A 26,166-nucleotide genomic window follows, 5' to 3' on the forward strand; every position below is an offset into this window, starting at 1 on the left:
TAGGGGTGAATTAGAATGACCAGTCCGGATGGCCAGGGATTCTGGTGACCATGGCAGGCAGGCCAACCAAAAACCATTTCTTTCCGGCACTTTTGACCAAAGATGTCCCGTGGAAAACGGAGATAAAGAAACCGTCAGATGCGATTTTCAGAGAGTCCCTCTGAAAGAAGGCAGTCACTGCAAATGCTGCCATCTTCCTTTCTGTCATACAAACCCTAGGACCCCATTTTGTGCAGATTTTTAATCCTTTGAGGGAAATGCCAGAGTCTGAAAACCATGGTTAGGACAAAGACTCAGTTCCTGAGGGTGAACTCGCCAAGTTCAGTCAAATGACACTGAAGGAGCTTCTTTCTAGCATATATTCACCTCTTCTCTTTTTCTCTGTTTTTTCTACCATTGTTTTTTGTTTCTTCTCTCAGGTGCCCAAATGAGTTTACTGGTGATCGCTGCCAAAACTACGTAATGGCCAGCTTCTACAGTACGTCCACTCCCTTTCTGTCTCTGCCTGAGTAGGAGCATGCTCAGTCGCTGCCGCTTTCTTGTTGCATCTCCCCTCAGATTTCACCTAGACGTAGATGTGTTTTACCAGGTCTAACATTGACTGCCTCTGCCTGTCGCATGAGAACATTAACACAAGCGATTGTATTACTTCCTCTGTTCGTGACTAGTGGGCTCTGAGATACTAATAGGTGTGTGAGGCTCCGGATGCTTCTGAAATGGATACTGAATAATGTGATACAAAATGATAGCCGATATCACACAGTGCAATTACAATAAAAGCATTTAAAAGTCTCACTGTTATTGATAAAATAAAATCATTCTGCTAAACAGTCCATCTTCTTTATAAAATGGCAGCGTCCTGCAAAGGATGTTGCTAAATTGTAATCAGTATGCACTTGAAATGATGGTAAGTTAATTTCGGCTCAGAATGTGTTATTTATAACAAATAAACATGCTAAAAAGAGTTCAGATGTTTCTCTTCATTAACAGTTTGCATTTAGGTGTAAAAAGAGCACTGAGTAGGAAAATTACAAACATTTCACAGCAAATGAGATATCCTGGCTTCTCTTTATGTTGCTTAGGAAACAGGTGATTCAGGATTAGTTTAAACAATCATTTCTTTATATTTGCATTTCTTTATGCTAGTTTCAATGACAATTTTAGGGACAAATAGGGGTTTTTTTGATATTCGTTACTTACTTTGAAATATAATAGCTTACATCCAGATATATATTTTTAATGCAGAACTGGGAAATTTTGATGGATTTCTATGGCTTCCTGAAGGGTTGAACATCATCCTTAAAAGACCCAATCCACATGTATATAATTTGCACGGGTAACTAGATCATGTCATTTGTCCTTCTGCTGTGAACTGGGCTATCGCTTCTAATTCTGGCGCTTTCAAAGCATTGTATTTAAAATGGATTCCATATAGTTATTCATTGAGATGGAAGGGTGACAATTTTTTTTTTCCCCGTGAAAGATCAGATAGTAAATACTTCAGCATTTGCAGGTGATAACCGTCACCTGCACAACCACGAACTCTGCACAAAGCAGCCATAGCCAATGCATAAACTGATAGGCATGGCCGTGTGCTACTAAAACTTTATTCACAAAAGCAGACAGTGGGCTGGATTTATCAATCCCTGATTCGGATTGTCAGTTGCTCACCCTGAAAAATACTGGACATAGCCGATCAGTGTAAATTCACGTAACACAATGAATAGTGATACGAGCCGGTCATTTGGGAGCCCTAAAAGAATCAGAGATTTACCCTTACTTGTATGCATGCAAAGAATAAGATCCTGTTCCTCCTGTTAACAATCGTGGAAGAATAAATTTCATGGAAAAGTTAATTTCATATTCATTGAGGGGAGGCCATTTCCATAATATTCAATCATTTATTTAGTGAGGTGGTGCTTATGGCATAGTTACACAGGCTACATATCAAAGATTATGTTATTAATCTTTTTAAAGGTAGATAAGATGGAGAATAAAAAATAGAAGAGGAATAGTAGAATTTTACTGAATGTTTTAATGCCATTCCTTTCAGAAATCAGTTTGTATTCAAATAACATAGATTTAGCAAATCATGTGACTGTATAAATATGATAACATATCGTAGAATTGAGTGAAAATTCTGAACATTTGTATCACAGTTAAATGTTTGGTGTTATACCGAGTTTCATTGTGCACTGAAGGCAACGTTAGGGCACTATATAGAGAATCGCATTTTTAAAATGAAGCTATTTCCCCAAATAATGATGCAGTTAGATCTGACAGCAGTAGGCAAAGAAGATGTTTTGAACTTCTATTTTAGACCATTTTCTTTTTCAGAAGATATTCTTTCAAGATAGCCACTATGTATTTAATCAGAGTGTGATTCCTTAAATAAAATCTTTAGTAAGCTTTCGATCGCACTTTTGGAAGACATTCAAGAAAGCAGCCTTCATATTTACCCTGATGTAACAAAGATTGATAGGAAGTGAATTTATGAGCAGTCTGTGATGACTGTGCGTCAGGGCTCCCTCGGATCTGGAAAAGCAAGAGCTTCCCTTCAGAAACTGCTTTCCAAAGTTGTCTTTCCCAGAGTTAATTTTCTGACCTCTATAGCTTAAATTTTCAATTTTTGTTTCTACAGACTCTCATATAGAAGGCAGGAAAATACACTTTGCTGTTTTAAGAACTTTATGTTCAAGTATCAGTGTAGTCTGCACAAAGGATAAAAAATGTTGCCACGGTCGTAATGATTAAACTTTAATTGTTTGTGTTCATAAAGTCTGAAACACATAACATAAATTTTGAAGGAAAAGATATTCCCCAGGTTCAAAGAGAAACATTTTTTCAACTTACTAAACCACATTTTGAATAGAAGAATGACATTATAAAAGAATGTACAGCTTTTAAAATGCTTATTAACACATAACTTACATTATTAGGATTTGATGCAGTTTTTCTGGTCAGAGTATTCTATGGGGACATTTATTGATTTATAAAAATGGATTTAAAGTATGAAAGAAAAGAACAAATGTATATTTTATATGGCTTTCTTGAAGGCAGCCATTTGCCTTGAAATAAAACATATTTATAATACTTTCTAGGAAAATATTGTCAAGGTTAGTCAGCTTCAAATTTGACCTACCTTGACAGAGTTCCTACTTTCAAGCATTGTATTGATCATTGTTGGGGGGGTGGGGGTAGAATGTGCATATATAGGCAATTCATAATTGATACATAGACTTCCTGGACAGAAAAAAAAAAACACAGCTTTAATAGTTAGAGGCAGTATACAGCAAGTATATCATATATAAACTAATATATAATAATGTTATTATAGAATAGCCCAAATCATAGAATATTTTTACAGAGTACAATTTTAGAACTTTTAGGCATATTGTCAGCATGAGTAATCCCAATAGATCTCCTTAAATGTAATTTTGAATCAGAGGTTACTAGTGCATAAATTACTTGTGTTGATTCTAAATGCTTTAAAAACCATTGAAATTACTAATTTATCCAACGTGTATCTGGATGACAGTAGAATAAAGACACAATCTATGACATAAATTATCATAAATTCTAACTGAGTGTTAGACTTTCTTGTGTGTGTGTTGGTGAATGTGCTTCTGTGCACATGGAAACTTGGGAGTGCGGAGAAAGCCTCCTATTACATTCCAAAAGGCTCAATGGCAATATGGATTTGTATATGTGAAAATAAAAAGTATCTGCATTTGTAAAGGTAAGTCAAAAATGAAAAGTCAGACACTAAATACGTCCCACTTAGCACTGGCATTGACAGAGCTCCTTTAGAAATCTCAGAGGTGCAGAAAGGACTATACATATGTCTTTGATATTGTTTGCATAAGGAGGCCCAAAGTATTAAAGAGTAAAATCTTGAATGTCTTCAGATTTTATCAGAAGCCGTAAATGCATGGATGGATAATTTTGGTAAAAGAAAGTTGTTTAATTGTTCTTTTCTCTGATGCAATTGAAAAATTTAAATTAACCTACAGGTTAATCAGTTCTCTTCAAACAATTATAAAATCCTCAAGCAAAGGAATAGTGAGTCAATATTTAATAGTTTCTGAAGACTCTTAGATTTAAATTAATTTTTTATATTGCTTACTGCACAGCAGGAAATCACATGTAGAAAAGGAAACTAAATTGTTTACAGCAACCTTTGTGTTTTTGAATTATTAATTTAATTTGAAAAATGTAGTGGCGAGACAGAAGTTCAATAGGAAGCGTATGATACATAATGAGCCTAAGCCAGCATTAGATTAAATAGAACAGATAGAAAGTAATAACTTCTTCATCAAATGAAAAGTGTCTGTGTATTCTGCTTTTCTTGACTCACAATGAAAGAAATGTAGCCACCAATAGTAAAAATAAATTAGAGCAGTATTTGCTCCAGGTCGAGAATGATGCATGTTTCCTCTGCTTGTTTCCTTGTTAGGGCTTATGGCCAGAAGAGATTCCAATTTTAAGTACCAATTTCCCTTTGAATTATTTGAAATTGGAGCTGCCTGATATGAATGACTTCCCATGAAATGAAATTATAGTTAGGCTCACAGACTTACCTATAAAACTGTAAATGCAGTAATATGTATGCATGGGCATGCTACTAATTTTATTGAAGACTTAACCAAGCTTTCTACGCAACTAATATAGATCATTAGCAGTGTTCATGTAGGCATGGAATAATGATTCTCTGAAAAGAGTTTCTGTAGCTATCTCGGCTTTAACCCTTAAATTATTACTGACTGGTAGGAGGAAAAGGCATATGATGGAAGGGGTTCTAGGGAGAAAAACTGAGTCACATCTTCAAGGAAATGTGTAAGGAAATTTATTATCACTTCCTTGGAAAATGAATTCTTATCCTTGATGTTCCAAAGTTTATATAAAGGAAGCAAATGAGGGGGAAATATTTTGTCAAATTGAGTGTTGCACAGAGACAAGAGACGTTCGTTTGGATTTGAATAAATTGTTAACTTTTGCTGTGGACATTGTGCAACCAAATTAATCCTGAATCCTGTGGCTTTTAACTTATGATGAGTTTAGGCTATTCACCTGAGTACCCCGGGCCAACCAAGGCAGACTGATCTATTGTCCACACTACCTCTCGTTATTACTGTTACTCAATGTCCTCTCTGATTTATTTTTTAATCTGGAAGCTCCGTTTCCTCAAGAGGTAGAAAGTTTTTAAAGTCTCACTTCTTGGGTATATCCCAGCAGCTTTCAGAGTTTTCCCGGCCATGAATTAGGTAAAAGGAAACCTACATGTGATAAGGGGCCCAAGGTAGATCTCCAGATAAGTCCACTCTCCAAGCTCTTAAACCCTTCTGCTGTTGGCCGACATATTTCCTGGCTCCTTTATTCCACAGGGTCTCCCTGTGGCGCATGTGTTAGTATCATAAGCATTTCGTCAATGAGAAATTAACGTCCAAAGTCACTGAACAGGCAAATGGCAGAGGCAGGACCTGAAAACAGGAGGACTTAAGCACACGACCCTCCTTATTTTCTCCTCTCTACTTGAGGATGCTTTGTCCATGCCCAGACTGATGTTTTTGTGAGAGGAGGACCCCTCAACCACATGTTTTCAAAGTTAAGAGATCGATGCCTTGTCATGTTTCTTGGACCACCGTGGTATCTCTCGAGTCAGTGATCAAGGAAAGAAATGGAGACCTCTGAATCTCCATGTGCCTTCTGCCCTTCCTTCCCATGTGCCTCTCCACCATCCACGCACAAATAGGCAATCCTAAGGGGTCCCCCGCCACCACCAGCACCACCCCCGATAAAATTTGATTAACAATTTTTGCTTCAGCCTGGAAAGCATCTTTTCTGGAAGGTTTTTGTTTCTATTTTTAATTTGCCCATGTCCCCCATTTCCTTGCTTGAACCTGTGCAGTTTCTGCTAGTCCTTTAGTCTTGAGTCTCTGCACTCACATCTGCCAGGACTGTGGCCTGTGAGCTCACACCTTGGGGTTCCCTCCCGGAACCCTGCGCTCTCATCTGGCCGTCGGAGCTCAGCACCGTGGAGTGATCATCTGATTGGCTCTCTGTTATTTGAGGAAGTAATCCATTGAACTAAGGACCCCAGGAATTGGATCCTTCTCCCACACAACCCCCTTTTCTTTTTACAATTTGAAAAAGCAAGGCATCGAGAGTTATCCTATGCCATGCAGGAGTTCTTCGAAAAAACTAGATGCAGGCTCTGTTCCCCAATTCCGTCTCTGGTTTTTTGGGCAGAAGCATTTGTTGCTTTCTGTGAATGGAACATGTAAGTGGTGGAGAGCGGAGAAGGTTAGGAACAGAGGAGATATATATATATTTTAATAACCAAAACAACGAGAAATATTAGAGCATAACTAGCCACAAACTACAAAAACTGTAAATCCAGCATGACAAAATTTTCAGACCTGAGTGCTGTCCTCTTGGCTTCCACCCCTGGCTCTGCCAACCATGTGCCTTTGGGCAAAAAAAATCACCTCCCTGGAACTGCACTTCTGCCTTTTAAAGAGAGGAATGAAATAATACTGAATGCCTTTCTTTATTATCATAAATACAATATTTCTATTCCCAAATGAGGACAACTTCTCCCTCAGTAAGGTCTTTTAAGGGTTAATAAAGACACGGTGTGCTGGTATTTGCACACCTCTTTAACAAGACGAGTCCCCTACGCGGACTCACGGAGGCGTACCTGAGCACTGCTTGTGTTAACCACCCACCATTCGTCCTGTTCCGTGTGCACGCACAGAGAGCCGTAATAGTCATGTGTAATGTGTTTTGGAGCGCAGTGTATTGCTCTTTTCTGAAACTTGTTTCCTTTCTTTCTTTTTTTTGTCAACTTTCTGCATTGGCAGAGCATCTTGGGATTGAATTTATGGGTATGGACCAATCATCATTCCTTTTAGCCTGCAGAATTTAGAACCTCTGAGCTGAAATCTTTTCCTTTTCTGCTCTTACCTTTCAATTCCTAACTAATTTCCTTTTCCTTCAGAAGGGATCATACAGCTATAACAATGATTTTTCCGCGTCCCATCTATGATTAGTTTACCGAAATGTCACTGAGTGCAGCAGTTTCTAGATTTCCAAACTTCACTTAGAGTTTAAAATCACCTCATCTGCTGCAAATTCACACATGTCCCACGTACCTCGACCCTCTGGATCTGACCATGCTGTTATTTCAGAGCTGGGGTAAGTTGGAGAGGTGTGGAAGGCTATGGGAGGAACCAAACCAGGCCTGAGAACAAAAGAAGCTCTAAATGCATCGACTTAAAAGCACGCCACGTCTTAGGCCGATGGGAACTTGACATACAGTGTAAAAATCACCCATTTAATATAGTAACATAGAAAGCCCTGACATTGCAACACAATATTGTAGGCACAGACTGATTTTCTGGGAATGTTCAAGCGCTGCTGTAGTCAACTTCATTATCTTATGAGCAAGGAAATAGAAAACAGAAAGAAAAAAGCCTTGTGCTATTTTCAGTGGAAATTCTAGCACTAATGGAATTAACCTTGAGTCACTAAGATCATCCAGACAAGTAATCAAATAGACATGTTCACACTGTAAACACAAAATATCTCTTAGCAGCATATGAATTTGGGGCATCGTCCCTTTGAAAGCCTTTGTCCTAAATTATTGGAAGCAAGGGCCAGTCCTGGGAGGAGAGGGAAACCATTCTGTCATCCCAGAGGCTCCACAGCGCAGGTACCCAGGCTTTCTGGACAGCACCAGCAGCCCTGGAATGTGGCCATGGGTCAACAAAGCAATGTCCTGATTAACAGAATATCTGATCTCCATGCAGCTGGTGTCAGTGACATCATGCAGTGAGGGCACCCTGTAGCATAACTGCTGCTCTCGTTTGGATGATAACGTCACCATCTATACCTAATATACTTTCCATAATTCGTGGAGAACAAGACTTTTGCAAGTTCTGTCAGTTACAGGTTTAGAAACTCAATTGGTTGGCCATTCCTCCTGTAAAAACTCCCAAGAGAAAACGATTCCTGTGATGAGAAAACCCCCACTTATATGGGAGTGGCCCTTTGCAGATCAGAGAATCTCTCCCAAGCGGGAGAATCTCAAGAGGTCCCATGATCAGCATTGGGTGGCAGATTATCTACGTAGAGAGAGAGGGATCTATTCAAGTAACCTCCCTCTGGATAAAAATAGTTCCACTACTAAAAAGGCTTACAGGCCTTTCCTACAGGGAGAAAACAAATCCATTATCGCCTGCTCCTTTTCCCTAAGGGCATCTTTCTCCCACTTTATCACTTCAGGGTCTAACTAGAATTTAATACTTCTATTCCCAATGAGGTAGGGCAATGGATAGTTCAGATATACGACTTCTCCCTCAGTAAGACCTGAAGGAGCAGTAGAGACACCATATGCTGGTATCTGCACACCTCTTACAGGCAAACGGTCTAAAACTCCAAAGCCTCAGGACAGCCAGTGTACTGAGCCAGAATGTTCCATCCTTAAGGGAAATCAGACCTTAAAGATCAATTGCAATTGAGAAAGACAAGGCTTCTGTCTCTTAGCCTGGCCAGATCAGACAGAAAAACATGCTCGGTCTGATTCACTGCAAAGCGTTCAGCCAAACCATAGAGTAAGGACTGGGAAGCGTTTCCATTCATTAAGGCACATCCGCCAACTGGACTGACGGATTCTCTTTTTCAGCGCTGCCTCTAATTTGCTTTTGCCCTATTGACCCTGTCACGCTAGGAAAAAAAATAATAATAATAATAAGGAAAAAGGGGGGGGGGGGGTCAAAAGAACCCATTGTTTTCATTATTGTTCATCAAGTATTTCCCTTTTAACACATTCATAATGCGGGGGTTCCCTGCTCTAGTAAATCATTGGAAAATGGAATAGAAACTGAACTGGGAAACATTTAATGTATTCGGGAAATGCCGTTGTGAATACAGAATCTTAATCCTCCTTCTGTATTCCATGGGCCTTGTCTTTAGTTGGTTCATCTTAGCACTTTGCTTTCTTTACCCTTTGGCCTTTACTGAGCTGCCTTTTCATTTCCGTGACCAATTTCGCTGGAAAATGCGTGTCTTCCCGTATCACGTAGGGCAGAGTGGTGAATCATCATACCACATTTGCTGACAAACTGAGGTCAGTCTATTCTTTCCTAACGAACAACCGCCGAAAAACTCAACGGAATCCCTGGGAGTAGTGGGATGCCTTTTCCCCCCGGGTCCCTGTATACATCCCATTTTCACGGTTTGCAGATGTAATCTCCCAGCTTTTTCTAAAAATAGAACGTTAAGATGCCAGCGCCACCAAGCCCTCCTCCTTTCAAAAGAAGAAAAAAAGAGAGTGAGCGAAAGAGGGCAGGGTAAAGCAGGGTCAAGGACACGTCTACACTCCTGTTTCCGAACCAACTTATCACACCGGCAGGAACCCTGCCTCCTGTCCCGGGCCCCACCTCTCCTTCTTAGACATAGTGCTAAAAACTGATCCAGATGCCAGGTCAAGGAGGAAGCTCCCGGGGCACCAGCTCACAGATTAACACCTTATAAAATTTAATTCCCTGTCCTGTGGCTGTGGGGGAGGGGAGGCAGCAGACACAGCAATTAACAAAGAAGCATTCACCTTCCACCTCATCATCTGACTTTTGCGGCCAAAGTATGTGCCACCACTCTGTCTCCTGGTTCATTGTTTCCTTGCAATGCACCAGCTGCTTTGCTTTCTAATTGTGGCTTCCACGTGACCGCCAGCCTAGGGTAGGAGTTATGCTGTATGGGTTCACCCTTCCAACTTTACATCCACCTTCTCTTCCCACCCAGCATTTCCTCCCTCTGGTTTTCTTTTGTTTATTTATTTTTCTTCCCTTAGTATCGGGCATGCTGTGCCAGGGACTTCAGATGGCTCCTTCACTTTCAACCTTGTTTTCCCTCGTACCCGACTTCCTCCCTCTCTCCGTCATTCTGTCAGTCTGTCTGTCCTCTTGGTTTGTTTTTTCCTTCCCACTTCCCACCCTTTTGGTTTGTTTTTGTAGAATTTCTGTAGCATTCTAGTCTTTTACCCGCTGACTTCTATTCTCCTTCTCCTCCTGTTAATAATCAGTGCTCTATTAATTTGATTTGACAATGTTCCTGATCTGTTAACTGGAATTTGATTACCATGGGCTTGGCTTGTAGGAAACGTTTTTTTGTTTAATGGTAAGGTCTACTGTATCACAGAAAATAAAACGCACTTTTTCATTTCGAGAAGACCTTTCTGCGACTTGCCCTCTCTCAGCAGAGAAGAAGGTGTGGTGGCTAAGACTGAGAGTGTAAACCAAAAATGTTCCCTAAGGCCCCATGTCGACGTCCAGATAAGAGACCGTCATTTGCACAATATCCTCCGGTTTTTGACCAGCTTATTAATCAATTTGGCAAGTTCCACTTACATTGCTTATTCTACACTGGTTGAGTTCTCTTTCTCAGTGAATATCTTCCAATAAATATAATTAGACTAGTCGGAAACTCAGTTCCTAAGGGATCAGGTTCACCACGAAATCTGCCAATCTCATTAAAAGCCTGACCCACCAAAGTATAATCAAATGATCCCTCCCAAAAACCGATTTGCAAATAGAAAGACTTCCATGAATAAGATACTGGTCACATTGGGGGTACAGTGATGCTCTTAACCCACAGTTCTAAGCATCGGACTCCCTTAGTGTAACCTACCTTAGCTAATTTGCCAAGCTGGTCACCACGGCAATGCATTACAATCTATTCCAAGTCGCATACCATGGATGCTAGTGGTTTCTTTACACAGATACATTAGGTGTCTAAGTACAACTGGTGGGGTAATAATAATTGTCTTTCAAAGGACAAATCTCCATCTTGGCCCAGGACTATCTTACCCACCATATTGGGTTTTCTCTGATACAGTAGGCTGCTACCCCCACCGTGTGGCTTATGTTTACATTTTACAGTTTAATCGTAGGGATCCTGCCTCAATTTTGTTGCTAACTACAAGTCAAGCTCATGTTTGCAAATGTCTTTGAGTTTATTTTTTTTAATTTAGAAATGGCTCCTTGTAAAGACCGCCGGAATATAACATAGATGGGAAATAAAAAGAGGCTTGGGAGGGCGGGGGGGATGGAGAAGAGGGAGGAGGGGAGGATGGCCCCAGTGATTCCAACCCCAACTCGTTTTATTGGCATTGATTCCTGTTGTCTTTGCAAGATATGGTTTTTTTTTATTTAATTAAAAACTACAGTTTTGACTAAATAATTATTTTATAATTAATGTTGATGATTTGCCAGTTTAATACATATATACCTGCAGCTTATACGTAAAGTAACTTAATAGTGTAATTTTTTTTTTATCGCACATGGCCCCAGCTGGCTTTGCTGTTTATGCTCAAAGTACAATGCAGAGTATGCTGTACCTTAAGTATGTCTGCAAAAGTAATGAATTGTCTCGTATTTACTTTCTTGTGAACATGGACAATGCCAACGCAGCATGCCAACTGTTCAGTTGTTAAGTCCCGGCACGTGTAAGGGGGCCTTGGTGACGTCTGCTCTCATCCCTTTCCAGAAGCGGAGGAGCTCTACCAGAAGAGAGTGCTGACCATCACCGGCATCTGCATCGCCCTGCTTGTGGTCGGCATCATGTGTGTGGTGGCATACTGCAAAACCAAGTAAAGCTTCCTCCTCCGTGCCTCTCTCCCCTTCACGCAGAGACGGCCTAGCCGGCGGGGCTTTGCACAAAACAGATTCAACGGCCTGGTCTTGAGAAGGGGGAGTGGGGAGGCAGGGGGATGTTTCTTCTCATGTTTCTCCCCAGAATAATCTCTCTGGAGGACCTTTTCTAATCACATAACTAGAAAGCTCTGCCTGTTTGTGCGAAAATGTTCAGAAGATTTCTGGTCATTGACCACGGCCCGTGATCAAAAGGGGTGGAGGGACGGGCCTGTGGGGCACATGCGTGTGCGTGTGGACGTGTACCACATCCTGAGAGGACAGCAGTCGGTGACCAAGGCGCACTTGTCCTATCCCTGCTGAGGACGTGTTCTGCTTTGCACTCAGACTTAGTAAGAGATAAAGGAAACATTTGGTGGTGTTGGGAATGCAGGTTTTTAAAAACATCATTGGGATTGATTTTCTGTTCCATCTAATGAGCTTACTGGTTCAAATGCTCTCAAAGCGTGAGATGTACAAAAGGAATCTCATGGGAGGAAAATCAAGCAAATCTTGCTTTGAAAGAATTAGAGAAAACACTAAAGCAGATGTGTGTTCACTGTGTCTGGCCCTTGAAGCTGGGTCCCTATGAACAAACACAATTACCATGTGGCATGAAGTCCCTTCACTTTTCTCTCTTACGTAGAATATCCTCTTAAAGTAGGAAATAACGTTAACAGTTTTGTTTTGTTTTGGTGCTTCATCACATAAACTCTCTTGCCAAAACTAGTCATGGGGATATTATCACGGCCTGAATGTTGCATTGAAGAACAAAGACAATATGCTTTTATACCATAAAATTAAGGGCATGGATGGCATTTTCTTAATACCCCAGGGTTTTGTTTAAAAATTTTGTAATGTTTATTTTTGAGAGAGACAGACAGAGACAGAGCACGAGCAGGGGAGGGACAGAGAGAGAGAGATACAGAATCCGAAGCAGGCTCCAGGCGCTGAGCTATTAGAACAGAGACCAACGTGGGGCTCAAACTCACGAACTATGAGAGCCACCCAGGCGCCCCAGTACCCCAGGATTTAATGTGTTGACAGAATTGAGTGATGGAGATAAGCCTTACTAGAATCTACCTTATGAATCCTACTAGATTCAACTTCAATATTTCAATACTCATTGCCTAGTTACACAAAAAAAGCGGTACCGGCGTGAGATCATGTTATAACTGCGCTAAATCTACTGGCAAAATATGTACCTGTCTGCGTTCATGTACGATGCTATACATGCTCACACACTGTGTATGAGGCACAGATTCAAAATTAACTGCATTTCCTTAAGAGACCCACAGACAAAATTAATACATGAAATCAGAATCAGCCTCGTCAATTGCACGGCACAAATTGTTACCTAAGACAAATGACCATGTGTAAGACTTAGGCAAAGATGGATTGATGACCAAAGTTGGGGTTTGAGCCAAATATCAACTTGATGTATCTTCTCCTTTTTTTTTTTCTTATCTCTCAGCAGTCCAGTTCAATTTCTGTAAGAATCCCACCCAACTTCTTAAATCTATTCACTAAGAATGTGGGATTCCACTTCTGTCCATAGGCAGACTCTGAGATGGAGTGGTACACCCTCTCCTGTCACCACCATTAATCTCCTACCTGAGTTACATGGTGGTAGTATAAAAAATTGTACCAAATAACAGAAAAAAAATAATAAATGCTTCTTCTTTTTCATATCCAGGAAACAACGGAAAAAGCTGCATGACCGGCTTCGGCAGAGTCTTCGGTCTGAGCGAAACAACATGGTGAACATAGCAAACGGGCCTCACCACCCCAACCCACCCCCCGAGAACGTCCAGCTGGTGAATGTATGTTGACTCTGGCCAGTGGAAAAGCTGAGCATCTCTCCTCTGTTCAGGCACCTTGAAGTTTATTTTCTAAAGCTCTTAGGCTCTTAGCTACTGCCATTAATCACCACAGCTTCCAGGAATCCGGGGTTTCTCCAGGAGAAAAGAATGGGAACGTTTTTTAAAGTGAATTTGGTTCCTGTAACACCAGCACATTTCCTCTTACAAAGTGTTCATTAAGGGGTTGGCATAATAATATTGGGTTTGTTCTGCAGGGAGACGAGGACCGGAAGAAAGGAAAGAAAAACAGAAAGAAAAATAATGAAATGAATGATACAAGAATCAGGGGGAAATATTTTATTTTATTTTATTTTTATGATTTGGAAATGAAGGCTATTCCAGTCTATAACTGATTAGTGCTAATAACTGAGCTAAGGGCTTTAGACTCATTTTTATTAGAGGCATTTCCCAGCGCCCGATGATTTACTGATTCTGACTTACCAAGGGAAAAATTAGGGCGTGGAAGGGCCAAGTGACTTATCAAACTCGCTCTCAGTGGCAAAACTGAAAGAACGATGCCTCCTCTTCCCTGACTCTTTCTATAGGATGTCAAACCCTCCAGAGGAAATAGATCCTCAATCACTCAAACATTCTGTTTAAAATTTACCAAGCACTAGGCTTTTAGATAGAAATAGGTCATACATTCTGAAGAGTCTTTAGATACAATCTTTCCAGCCTCCTAGAGCCGGACTCAGCTTTCCTGCCTTTTGGAGTGTTTCTCCATATTTTTTGCACCATAATTTTTTCCTGTTCACTTCATTTCCCTCTGATGCGTGGCTTTTTGTAGGCAAAGCTTGAAGATTACATTCAGTACCACTCTCTATCCTATAGGAAAATGTGTCTTTTGTTTGGAGCAAATCTATCCTAGAATCCTGTTCAGCCTTGGTGGTTACTACCAGCAAGACCTGCAGCGAAGACCTTCCAGGGACAGAGGAAAGGCTGATATATTAGTATATTTTGCTGCTTTCCTCCCCCCACCAGTGTTCACTGGAATGTTCTACACAGTTGATAAATGCATTCACTACATACAGGCACACCTCCAATCTGTCACTGTGTCTAAGTGGCTGCGTGATTCCAATTATGTCTTGGGCTGTGTTGCTTTAGGCTTTAATCTGTCTAAACCCTGTTTCCTCATGATGACAACAGGCCTAAAAATAATACCTACTTCAGAAAGTTCTGTGAGCATTAAATAAGGCAATCCATATAAAACACTTAGCCCAGTGACATTCAGTGAGTGTTCAATAATTGTTAAGTATCATTTTCATTAGATTCACTAAGGTTACATTGCCTTTCAAGGACCAAGAGTGAAATGGTACACAGACTAGGAAGAGCTCATTATTTATGACATCACCATCTTTGCCTTAAAACAAGCTAACTTTACATCCCAGAAAGAGCCACACGGAATAATAGCCTTTCCGCTAAAAGAACCAGCCAGAGTTTCAAACATCACTCGAGCTGTATATTTTGGGGGTTTCCGTAAACACATCAGGTCCTTTTAAAGCCCACAGCCCATTGCTTATAAAGTGCCCATTTCAACTGAGAATATTCCTTTACATGCCTTTTTCTGTTATTTTACTCAATGTGATGTCTTTAAAAGACAACTTCAAAGTGTGCTTCTTTCATTGACTGCAGTGGATATTGAATCTACTGAAGTAATAGCTAGTGTGATTTGGTGATGAAAATAAAGTAGGATCTATTTGCACCATGGATACGCCCCCTATACGTTATGTGCTTTGTCAAGATGTGTGATCTCGACAGCTTCTGTACGTCCTTCAGATCGCTTGGTGGCTGTGTTAGTCTTACCACTGATAAGTTAAAAATTTCAGTGATATCATTAGGGCAACATGGGCGCTGGGAAACTGAAAAAGAAAGGTAGATCCCAAATGCAGATATTGTAAAAAAAAAAACAAAAAAACAAAAAACTTCCTCCACTGACTTGAAACTTGAAATAAGACAAACCATCTCTACGTTTTTGTTTCAGTCAACTATCTGTTAATCTTCTTTCACTTATAACAACGATGACAAAAGTGGATATCGGGCAGAGATTTGTATTGAATTCCAGTCACATTTTCAGTTGGAAATAAGATAGAAGGAATAGGTCTGTTTCTGATAATACGCAGTTAAGACTATAGAAGCTATGCCACGTGCACATCCAAAGGATAATTTATTAATTTCATTTATTGAATTTAAAGGCCATGTAGCCAGGGTATGACTTGCCATCTGACCATTGGAGAAATGGAATTTATTAGGAAGCATATGTACTTAGAATAGATTTTTGTGCGTGATGCTGATGTTACTGTTTTGATTAATATGAATCTTCAAGTTGTGTCTCTTTGTTTATCCAGCAATACGTCTCTAAAAACGTCATCTCTAGTGAGCATATTGTTGAGAGAGAAGCGGAGACATCTTTCTCGACCAGTCACTATACCTCTACAGCTCACCACTCCACCACTGTCACTCAGACTCCTAGTCACAGGTATGAGAAGGGAAAATAAAATTATAAGGCACTCCTCCAAGAGTAAATTTGTATATATTGCCTTTTGCTGTCACTGCCTAAGAAAGGAACAGGAGATACTCACTTATGAGGCAGGGACACACGGTTAAATGTATGGTTTAGGACAAAAACAGACTTTGGACATCAACTGGCTCTGCCATTTAATTGCTGTTTAAATTTGAGCCTCAAGTGTTTCATTACTGAAAATGAAAAGAATGCCTACTCACAGGATCTTCGTTCCCCATTTTAGAGATTGTCTTTACTCAGGCCCAACCCCTCACTGAATTGCTACGGTGGAAAAAGTCTGGCTTAGATGCTCTATAATGCTTAAAAGTTGGCTTCTTCCAATGATTGGGTGGCCTTTGGAAATGCACGTGCAAACTGGTTTAATAACTGAACTCTAAATTCTCAGATGTCTTGCTGATCCAGTTCATGCTACCAAGGGCAACACTGGACTGCAAAATGCAGCTCACAGGCCAAGTATTTCCTTAACGTAAGCCGCTCAAGAACAGAGAGATTGTACGAATACATAGTACATAGCGACATTTGGAAAATAATGTGTCACATGGGTGAGCAAATACATAAGCTGTATCCTTACAAAGCCATTCTAAATCCTTTCTAGGGCGAGTATCTTTCTGACAATTCTATTCTGAGACAAGTAATGTTGTAGTGAACTGCCGATACACCAATAATTTGAAATAGTTACCAGATCACGTCCTTTCATTTCCATTTTGACATGTAATTAAGAAATGCATAAGTATATCTCTTCGCCTCTCACGTTTCCCCTCTAGTTGGAGTAATGGGCACACTGAAAGCATCATTTCGGAAAGCCACTCTGTAATCATGATGTCATCAGTAGAGAACAGTAGGCACAGCAGCCCCTCTGGGGGCCCAAGAGGACGACTTAATGGCGTGGGAGGCCCTCGCGAGTGTAACAGCTTCCTCAGGCATGCCAGAGAAACCCCTGACTCCTACCGAGACTCTCCTCATAGTGAAAGGTAAACCCCAAGGGCACAGCTACTGCAGAGGAGAAAGAGACGCAGTAGGGGAATCCCCGTGAGCACCTGCGGTCTCACCTACGGAAATCTACTCTAATGAGAATAAGGGGCAGCAGTTGCCTGTGCTAGGAGTTTCCTAGCTGAGGAAGTCATCTTTTTGTCTGAGCTCACTTCTCCTGAGCTTCTCGCGTCATCCCAGCGGCTGACAGGCAGCAGACCCTTAAAGAGCGGGAATGATTTGATGTGGAAGGTGCAGCAAACCTGGAGTTCCTAGCTCTGGCCTTAGGCTCAGACCCACCCGGGATCTCAGTTTTCTCGGCTGTAACTTTAGAGAGATGGCACCAATGGTTGATAAGGACCCTTTCTGTAATTCTAATTTGCCAGTTACCCAAACTCTGGTCGAGCTGCTCTCGTGTTCTCCTGTGCTAACTCTTTCTTACCTTCCAGCCTCGGTTAAATCAAATCAAGGGCTGTGTCACTGCTGACTGTCGTGGGGAATGACCGCTTGTGTTCCACCACATAGTATCCCTTTTATGAAATTCGAAGAAGGGATGAATAAATAAATGTTTTGCCTGCTGTGTCTGGCAGTCTTCACAGCTGGTTTCCAAACCAATATTGCTTTTGACATGGTCCTTTATTCCAGAATGTTTTGGCTTTCTTCTGGGGATCTCGGATTGGGCTGGGGGAGTTACACACAAGGTAAAATAAAGAGTAGAAGAAAGCAAACTAAGAGATGCTTACTAGGGATACTGAATTCATAGGTTCTCTTTATTCATTTTCACTTAAATTGGGAGAGTTATATCCAACCAGCATTGGCAGCATATCAGTATGCTATTGCTTGTTTGTTTGCAAACCCAAAATGGTGTCATTTGTTTGTTTATCACCATCTCAGTGTGATCTTTGACCACTTGCTGAAAGGTTTACGTGATGTTGCCCTGGTACGTGTCCATACCTATTTGGTAGTTACATGGGCGGAGATAACTCTGATAGACTCTGTCCACTCATGGACTGACTGGGCAGTCCTTAAAACAAAAGATGACTAGTTTGGGGCCAGCAGGTCATGTAGAGCTTGCTGACTACTCCTCAAGGGTCTTTGCCCCAAAATGGTATTTCAGAATTCTACGAAATTAAAGGCTGCTCTGTCATTCATCTGTGAAAAAGTAGGCATGGTCCCAAACTGGTTTAAAACATGAGTCTTAAATTCATATAATTGTATCTTTATGTATTAAGACATTCTATGTGTCTTAATTCATTATTTTTTGAGACCTGAAAAAGACCTCAGGGACAAATTCTTTCTTCATCACTACGTGTGATATTTCTCTTTAAAGGCTGACATTTCCCTGCTGTGGTGGGCTTCCACGCATACCACAGATATTATCTAGGACTGCAAAATATACCGGGACCTACAGAGCATGGAGAGAAAAGATCCATTGCCTGTACGCATCGGTTGAATTTGGATTAGCGTTTCTCAAAGAGCTTAATTTAAGTATCCCCAGAACGAAAGTTGAAGCCTCGAGCCCCAAGTATTTCAATCTCTAAGACGCCTTCCCAGTTTAGACACAGCTAGACCTCACATCCATGTGACTCTGAATCATGGCTGAAAAGCAGGAAAGTTAATAGGCTTCCTGTTCCTGTTAGCTAGAGTTCAGATAATGGTGTCCTGTGTCATCACAAGTTAATGTCAAATTAGACTCTGTGAATGCCAATGTGAAGAAAAGAGTCCTTGGTGCTGTTCATTGGCAACATTTTTATAGAAGTTGAGAAATGTGACTCTGAATAAGCCCCATCTTCCTCAGTAGTAAGTCAGGTCTCTTGTCCTGGTGGAGAAAAACGTGATATGGAAAAAAAAAAAAACAGAAAGAAAGAAAGAAAACAATAAAGAATGCACTCAGTGTAGTCACAGTGAGATTTACCGAGCACCATTGGACATAACAGGACCTAAGGTAACATGGTACAGCCACCCTTTGAGCAGTCACCAAATATAAGCCAAAGATTGATACAGCCTTGGGTTTTTGAAGAGAGGTGGACTGGAGATTGGACATAGCCAGGGAGCCAACATAAGGTTCTCCCAGGCTTATTTCTGAATGTCTTGGTCACTGAGATGGATAGTTGCAAATTGAATGTGAAGAGGTAGCATTTCATGGAAAAACTAAAAGCACACAAATGTGTTACACTGTTATCAGGAATAAATCTAAGTTACTATGCTCTTTTTTTTTCATAAGACATAACCTTATAGCTGAGCTAAGGAGAAACAAGGCACACAGATCCAAATGCATTCAGATCCAGCTATCAGCAACTCATCTTAGATCTTCTTCCATTCCCCATTTGGGCTTCATTCTCTAAGACCCTTTGGCCTTTAGGAAGGTATAGTATTTAAGTAATACTTGTTTCCCTTCCAAATCCCCGCGCCTTGGTCCTCGTAAACTGAAAGGCTTCCGGGACCTAGTGCCCTCTTATCCTGACTCACAGGCTTTTATTTAAAACCATGCTGAGATTGAAAATCCCCAAAGTTTCCATGAGTTAGGCCACTTAGCTGATCTTTGCATGCACTCCTGTGAGGAAACTCTTGGCTACATAATGTTAGACTCCAAGGGTGCTGAATGTCCTTAGCGTTAAAAATCCAGATGTATCCAACGAACCGACCGTCTTTGTTTTCTGATTCTCTAATATCGCGAATTCTGTCCCCGTCCCCTCCCTGCTCGGATGCCTCTTATTCCACCACACTCACGCAGGGTATTCTGTGCTCACACAGGTATGTGTCAGCAATGACCACCCCGGCTCGTATGTCACCTGTAGATTTCCACACGCCAAGCTCCCCCAAATCGCCCCCTTCGGAAATGTCTCCACCTGTGTCCGGCACGACGGTATCCATGCCCTCCATGGCAGTCAGCCCCTTCGTGGAAGAAGAAAGACCTCTGCTTCTCGTGACACCACCGAGGCTGCGGGAGAAGTATGACCGCCATCCCCCGCAGTTCACCTCCTACCACCATAACCCCGCGCATGAGAGCAACAGCCTGCCCCCTAGCCCCTTGAGGATAGTGGAGGACGAGGAGTATGAAACCACCCAGGAGTACGAGCCAGCTCAAGAGCCTGTTAAGAAACTCACCAGTAGCCGGCGGCCCAAAAGAACCAAGCCCAATGGCCACATTGCCAACAGGTTGGAAATGGACAGCAACGCAAGTGCGGAAGGCACTCACTCAGAGAGTGAGACAGAAGATGAGAGAGTAGGGGAAGATACCCCCTTCCTGGGCATTCAGAACCCCCTGGCCGCCAGTCTTGAGGCAGCACCTGCCTTCCGCCTGGCGGACAGCAGGACTAACCCAGCAGGCCGCTTCTCTCCGCAGGAAGAATTGCAGGCCAGGCTGACGAGTGTAATCGCTAACCAAGACCCTATCGCTGTATAAAACCTAAATAAACACATAGATTCACCTGTAAAACTTTATTTTATATAATAAAGTATTCCACCTTAAATTAAACAATTTATTTTATTTTAGCAGTTCTGCGAATAGAAAACAGGAAAAAAACTTTTATAAATTAAATATATGTATGTAAAAATGTGTTATGTGCCATATGTAGCAATTTTTTACAGTATTTCAAAACGAGAAAGATATCAATGGTGCCTTTATGTTCTGTTACGTTGAGAGCAAGTTTTGTACAGTTACTGTGATTGCTTTTCCACAGTATTTCAGCAAAACCTCCCATATATTCAGTTCTCGCTGGCTTCTTGTGCATTGCGTTATGATGTTGACAGGATGTATGATTTGTGAGACTTGCAACTTCCCCTCCGTTTGCTTCTAGTAGCGCCCGATCAGTACGTCTTGTAATGGCACATCCATCCAAATACTCTTCTCTTTTTTACGAAGTTTTCTTTTGCTTTCGGTATACGAAATGAGTTGTGTCTACTCCGCCAGCCAAAGGTTCGCTTCACTGGGCTCTGAGATAATAGTAGATCCAACAGCATGCTACTATTAATTACAGCAGGAAACTGCATTAAGTAATGTTAAATATTAGGAAGAAAGTAATCTTGTGATTTTTTTTTTAAAACTCTATTCTTCATCAGAAGACAGCTGGCTCTCACTAGAAAAGAGCAGCCATTTGCTTTCTTTTGGTTTCTTTTTCTTGACAAAGAGCAACAGTTTGGGGAGGAGCATAGAACTCGGGCTCTGGCTTGCTATCAGGGTACATCCATCACTTTATAAGAGGACTCGCCTCACCTTCTGGGGGAATGACACAACAGGTCATCTAGCTGAAGATCAAACCGTGGCTGAAAAAGGTGCAATCGTTCCTGACTTGGGTTGTCCACTGATTCTGGAGCCAGTGATTGGTTGTGTCCTAACAGCTGGAGAATAGACGTGTCATGGCACAAGCAAACCAGCTGAAACTGGTCTGCAGTGCTCAGCAGTTGGTCTGCAATGCTTCTGCAGTGAAATGTGCCTGCTGTATGTGGTGGTGATTAGTCACCATAGGCAATATTTCTGTTGTAGTGTGTCTAGAAACAGTGAATGTATAGAAGGCGCAGGTGGAGAACAGCTGTGTGACATGATTGCAGTTTTAAACAGTTTTGTTGACCGCTCCCTTCTCCTCATGATTTTTCTCTTGTTTTTCGATGTTGCCTTGATTAGGTCACAACTATGCATGAACATTTTTGTCAGGAATGGCCAATGTGCATGTGATTTGTGATTAGCGAGAACCTTCCACGAGCGACGATTCATCAGGAAATGTTGGTAGTGTTGAAAAGATTGCACCTTTCCTTGCAGAAGTGACCCCCAACCTGTGTACTGACCTCTCCATCTGCAGCCCTTATCATCCACCCCCTGCCCCACTTCTTACTTTCTGCTTTACTGTCACAAAACAGGATGAAGACAGGTCTGAACTTTGCATGTCCTCTGTGATTGTAAGTCCAAAGAAGGCCTAGAGGTGTTACCATTGGAGATAACTGCTGATTCAGGAAAACAAGGCAATTAAAAAAAAAAAAAAAAAACAACAACGAGACCCCATTTCATGCCCTGCCAGGTATCTGTCAAAGCTGGCTAGAGCTCTACTTAGATTCCCAGTGACCTCCTAGGATCCATGGGAAAAGATGGGAAGCATGTTGGCAGGGGGTTCAGAATACCAGGCGTGAAGTCAGCGAAAGCAACGGCTCCTTGTTTGCAGGTGAACTGCATTTAGTTCCTCATCAAATTTCTATATGAACATTAACGAGGAGACGTGACAGGCAAGGAGGTCTTGGGGGAACGTGGGCTGGGCATGAGTCATGTCATTAAGCTCCTTACATGTTTCTGCAACCCACAGAGGTGTCTGTCTGCAGGTCCTGGCAGTTACTTTTAGTATTTGGTATCCTAACCTGTCCTTCCTTATTCACAAGCCGCTTTCTCTGTGCTCAGCAGTGTCCTCACTGCTCCTGTCAGGCTGCACAAGTCGCTCTGATTGCCCAGTTCTGTAGAAACGAGTAAGCTCATGGCAGGGGAAGAAGACAGTCGACCCAAAGAGCTTCTCTAACTTATGCCAATATTGCCTTTGAAGGCCTTGGCTCATCCAGAGGCTGTGTCAATAAAGAAATTTCTACCGTGAATTCAAAGTCCAAAATCTCTGTTTCAGAAATATTCAGGCATTGGAGTACCCAAAGGCCCCACGGTGGAGAATTCCAGGAATAAATCAAATCTCCTGTTGAGAGCAATGAACATATTCCCCACTGTGAAGATAGCTCTAAATGTTTCAGGTCACAAATACATATGAACAGTTAGGACAAGAGGAAATTTTATTTCTGACTTGATTCTGGCCACTCAGAGAGGTGGCACGTTAGCTGCGACAGCCTTTCCATCTATAGGACCAGAGCTTCCCCTGAGAAGAAAGGACGGCTGGTTCCTCAGGGCTGTGCGTTGCAACCACGAGCTTTGTGTTCGCAAGGACTCCTCTGTGGTAGTTACCACATCGCTCTCAACCAGCTCTGTCCATAAACTCAGACAGTGCAGTGGCAATGCAAAGAAGGAGCGTGAACCGATATTCCCAGCATGTGGCAAGTTTTCGTGGCTTTTCAGGTGGGGGAGGCCACCTGGGAGTTTGACAGCAGCTTCGTCTCCCCGGGTCTGACGTCATATCCCATGAGGGGTAGCGCAGCGGACGCAAAACTTCTTTCCGTCACTCAAGATTCCTTTCCCGGCCTACTCTCCCTTCTTGGCTGGTATGACCTTTTTATTTTCCCCCCAAGATTGCCTGGACGGCCTCATGCTGTCTACATAATGGCACTCTGCCTGAGTATATGTGAATGTGTCCCAGACACCGACATACCATATCTTCCGTGTTTTGGTGCGACTGTCGTGATGTAGATGGAGTTTATCCAGGGTAACTAGCTCATAACTTTTTTTTTTTTTTTTTTTTGGCCTGGGTTAAAAAGGTGCATGGCTCACATTAGTGGAAATAAGGAAGGCCTTGTTTTTTCTTTTAGCACTGGCTCCATTTCACCACCCACAGAGATTTCTATCTGCAAGGACCCATGAAACACTGCAGAGAAATGCAGGCAAAGGGAAATGGCCACATATCACGAGTTCTATTATATATTCTTTTGTAAATACACATTGTACGTTACTTGGATGTTTTCCTAAATCATTTACTGTCTTTATGAGTTAATGTCAGTTTTTTTACTCTCTCAACTTACTGTGTAACATTGTAAATAACATAATGTCCTTTATTATTTATATTTAAGCATCTAACATAGAGTTGTTTTCATATAAGTTTAAGACAAATGTCAAAAATATATGTTTTTTTGTTTTTCTTTGCTTTAAAATTATGTATCTTTTCCTTTTCCTTTTTTTTTTAAAGAATAATTTATTGTTCAGGAGAAAGAATGTATATGTAATTGAAACTATTTGAAGAATGCACATTTGAAGGCCCTGAGGTACTGATAAACTAAAGAATTTATTATCCAAAATACTAAGCAATAAGTAATTGTGATTTATTTAAAATTTTGTTCATTTTCCATGAAGGACATACTGCAATAAAAATGCTACTCTGTGGAGGCGTGGGAGTGTTGCTCAGCAGACTAATGTTTGAGTCTGTTAGACCAGCACCTTCCATCTGACTGCGACAGTTGTATTAATTTAGGAATGTGTCTGATGGACCCCATGATCATCTCGTCTGTCTGTTGCTTTTGCCTGTTCTTTCATCACCTTCTGCCTGTTGGTTTTGCTTACGACTGTATTCCTTGTCAAAAGGGCCATAAGCAAGCAATACAATGTCTTCTTCCCCTTCTCGCACAACCCCCTGCCTCCCCCCGCCCACCCCCCCCCCCCGGCCCCATACACAGTAACATAGCAGAGAGGACGTCTTAGGGCATGATTGCCTGGGTGCTGGTTGTTAACATGTTCTGTAGTGACTGCAAGAAACTTCTCCGGGCTAATGGAAATGTCAATGTGACGATACCTGCAGTTGTGAAAGGAAAACCTGTTATCGGGGTTCAAGTAATCTGATGGCCAGCAGGGCCCAAAAGGCAGCCAGTCAGAACCTGACCATGCTAAGCTTTCTTATAGCTTCAGTAAATTTATTTTCCATCAGGCCTATGATTTATTGATTCAGTTTTAAGAGAAGATAAGGCTAAGTTGGATTCTTTCCCCTCATTCTATCAATAAATCAAACTAGATGCCCATCTTACTGCTCAGGGAAGGGCCGATGCATGAGAAATTTCCCACATTCTAAAAGAGTCATAGAAATGAGGCTATTACTTTTCTTATTGAGATTAGCCTAAACAAAAGCCATATTTTAACAAATAGGTATTTGCATGGGTGATACTTTTTATATAATTCAAGCATTTTACTCATTATTCTAGATAAGATTAGGGCTTCTGAAGTATATGAGATAGAGTTCAGCAATCCTTTGAGGGTACACAGGGGCCTCTGTTGGAGTTTGTGGGTACCTCGATGCCTGCCGTCAACGTCCACCTCCATATACGTACGTGACACCTTGTCGTTAGTCGTAGCTCCTCTGGCATCATTTCCAAAACAGTCTGGATGTCTAAGAGATTCAAATAGTGGCCTTTGACTGTACCAGTCTTTATTATTTATATCGTGAACTCTTTAAAACAATTCAGATTCCTCATATTTGTGATTTATGTTCCCCCCCCCCCCCACACACACACTCCTAACACACACGATCCTGAAGCCACCGCATTGGCTTACTTGTCCATTGCAGCCAACCAGCCATTCAGCAAATCAAGAAGTGCATGGAATATTTTAAAAATTACAGACGGAGACACTTCCCTGTGTCTTCAGGTTTCAGCTGAGGCTTTGTCCACCCGACAAACTGAAAACTACAAGCAGTTGTCTTAGTAATTTAGGTTACAATCATATACCTGACATACACGGATTATGGGAGCAGAAGCCTATATGGTAGAGCATGGTCCAGAGAGAATGTAGAGTATCTGACTATCTAGACGGTTATTACAATTCTCCATTCACTTCAACAGTGTAGACTCTGGAATGTCAAACCCAGGTCAACAATGTCTTTCCAACTACTGTCTGGGGAAGACATCATTAGATTTCCCTGCTCTCTGCCCTGACGATGAATGAAAAAAGCACCTGATGTTAGGGATTTGGGGTTCAGTGAGGCAGTTCTGAAATCTAGAGATTTGGGATGCTGGAAGGAGTGGACAATTTTGATGACCTCATATGAATTGCTTTCTTCTCTATCTTGGGCTTGCCCTTTCTGAAACAGAATAAAATACATTTATGGAAACTATTACTTCAAAAGATTGGCCTGGTAGGCAATAGAAATGCTTTCAATTTATGTAAGACAGGACTATCCTGTTGCAATATTACTCACCTTTGGGACTGTTGTTGGATAGAGAAGTCAGGCCCAGTCCTGCAAGTTCCTGTTGGTTCCTGTTGACATCCTGAGACTGTCATTGTTGGACCACTCTGGTGGGCCATTGTGTTGGATGTTCAATAAGCTTCAAGAAATCACTCAGCAGGGTGGATTTTGTTACCTGGAGGAAACTCATCATAATCTACCTGATCTATTTAAAAGCAGACGAGGAGAGGGAGACCAGTAATTCATAAGAGGAGACAGAGAATGGGGTAGCAGTTCTATCCATCCCCTGCCCCACTTCAAATGTACTTACAGGGACAGAA

The 26,166-nt window shown here is 41.5% G+C and overlaps 1 protein-coding gene across 18 annotated transcripts in view; it reads left to right on the plus strand.

Moving 5' to 3' along the window:
• The window catches only part of NRG1 (neuregulin 1), a 1,111,639-nt gene extending 1,087,582 nt beyond the window's left edge, over window positions 1-24,057 (plus strand). For 5 of the 18 annotated variants that reach the window (XM_019828382.3, XM_023252445.2, XM_011281428.4 and 2 more), the window contains 7 exons: window positions 420-478; window positions 6,864-6,887; window positions 11,548-11,650; window positions 13,387-13,513; window positions 15,898-16,028; window positions 16,838-17,044; window positions 19,797-24,057. In XM_019828382.3, coding sequence (XP_019683941.3) covers window positions 420-478; window positions 6,864-6,887; window positions 11,548-11,650; window positions 13,387-13,513; window positions 15,898-16,028; window positions 16,838-17,044; window positions 19,797-20,448 — 1,303 coding nt within the window. In that variant the 3' untranslated portion in view covers window positions 20,449-24,057. Of the gene's footprint in view, window positions 1-419; window positions 965-6,863; window positions 6,888-11,547; window positions 11,651-13,386; window positions 13,514-15,897; window positions 16,029-16,837; window positions 17,045-19,266; window positions 19,409-19,796 lie in introns of those variants that run through there. The other 13 variants (XM_019828378.3, XM_019828380.3, XM_019828377.3 and 10 more) reach the window with 7 other exon arrangements.
• The last annotated feature ends 2,109 nt before the right edge of the window (window positions 24,058-26,166 follow it).

The sequence above is a fragment of the Felis catus genome, chromosome B1 (genome assembly GCF_018350175.1).
Source record: "Felis catus isolate Fca126 chromosome B1, F.catus_Fca126_mat1.0, whole genome shotgun sequence".
NCBI classification, from domain to species: Eukaryota; Metazoa; Chordata; class Mammalia; order Carnivora; family Felidae; genus Felis; species Felis catus.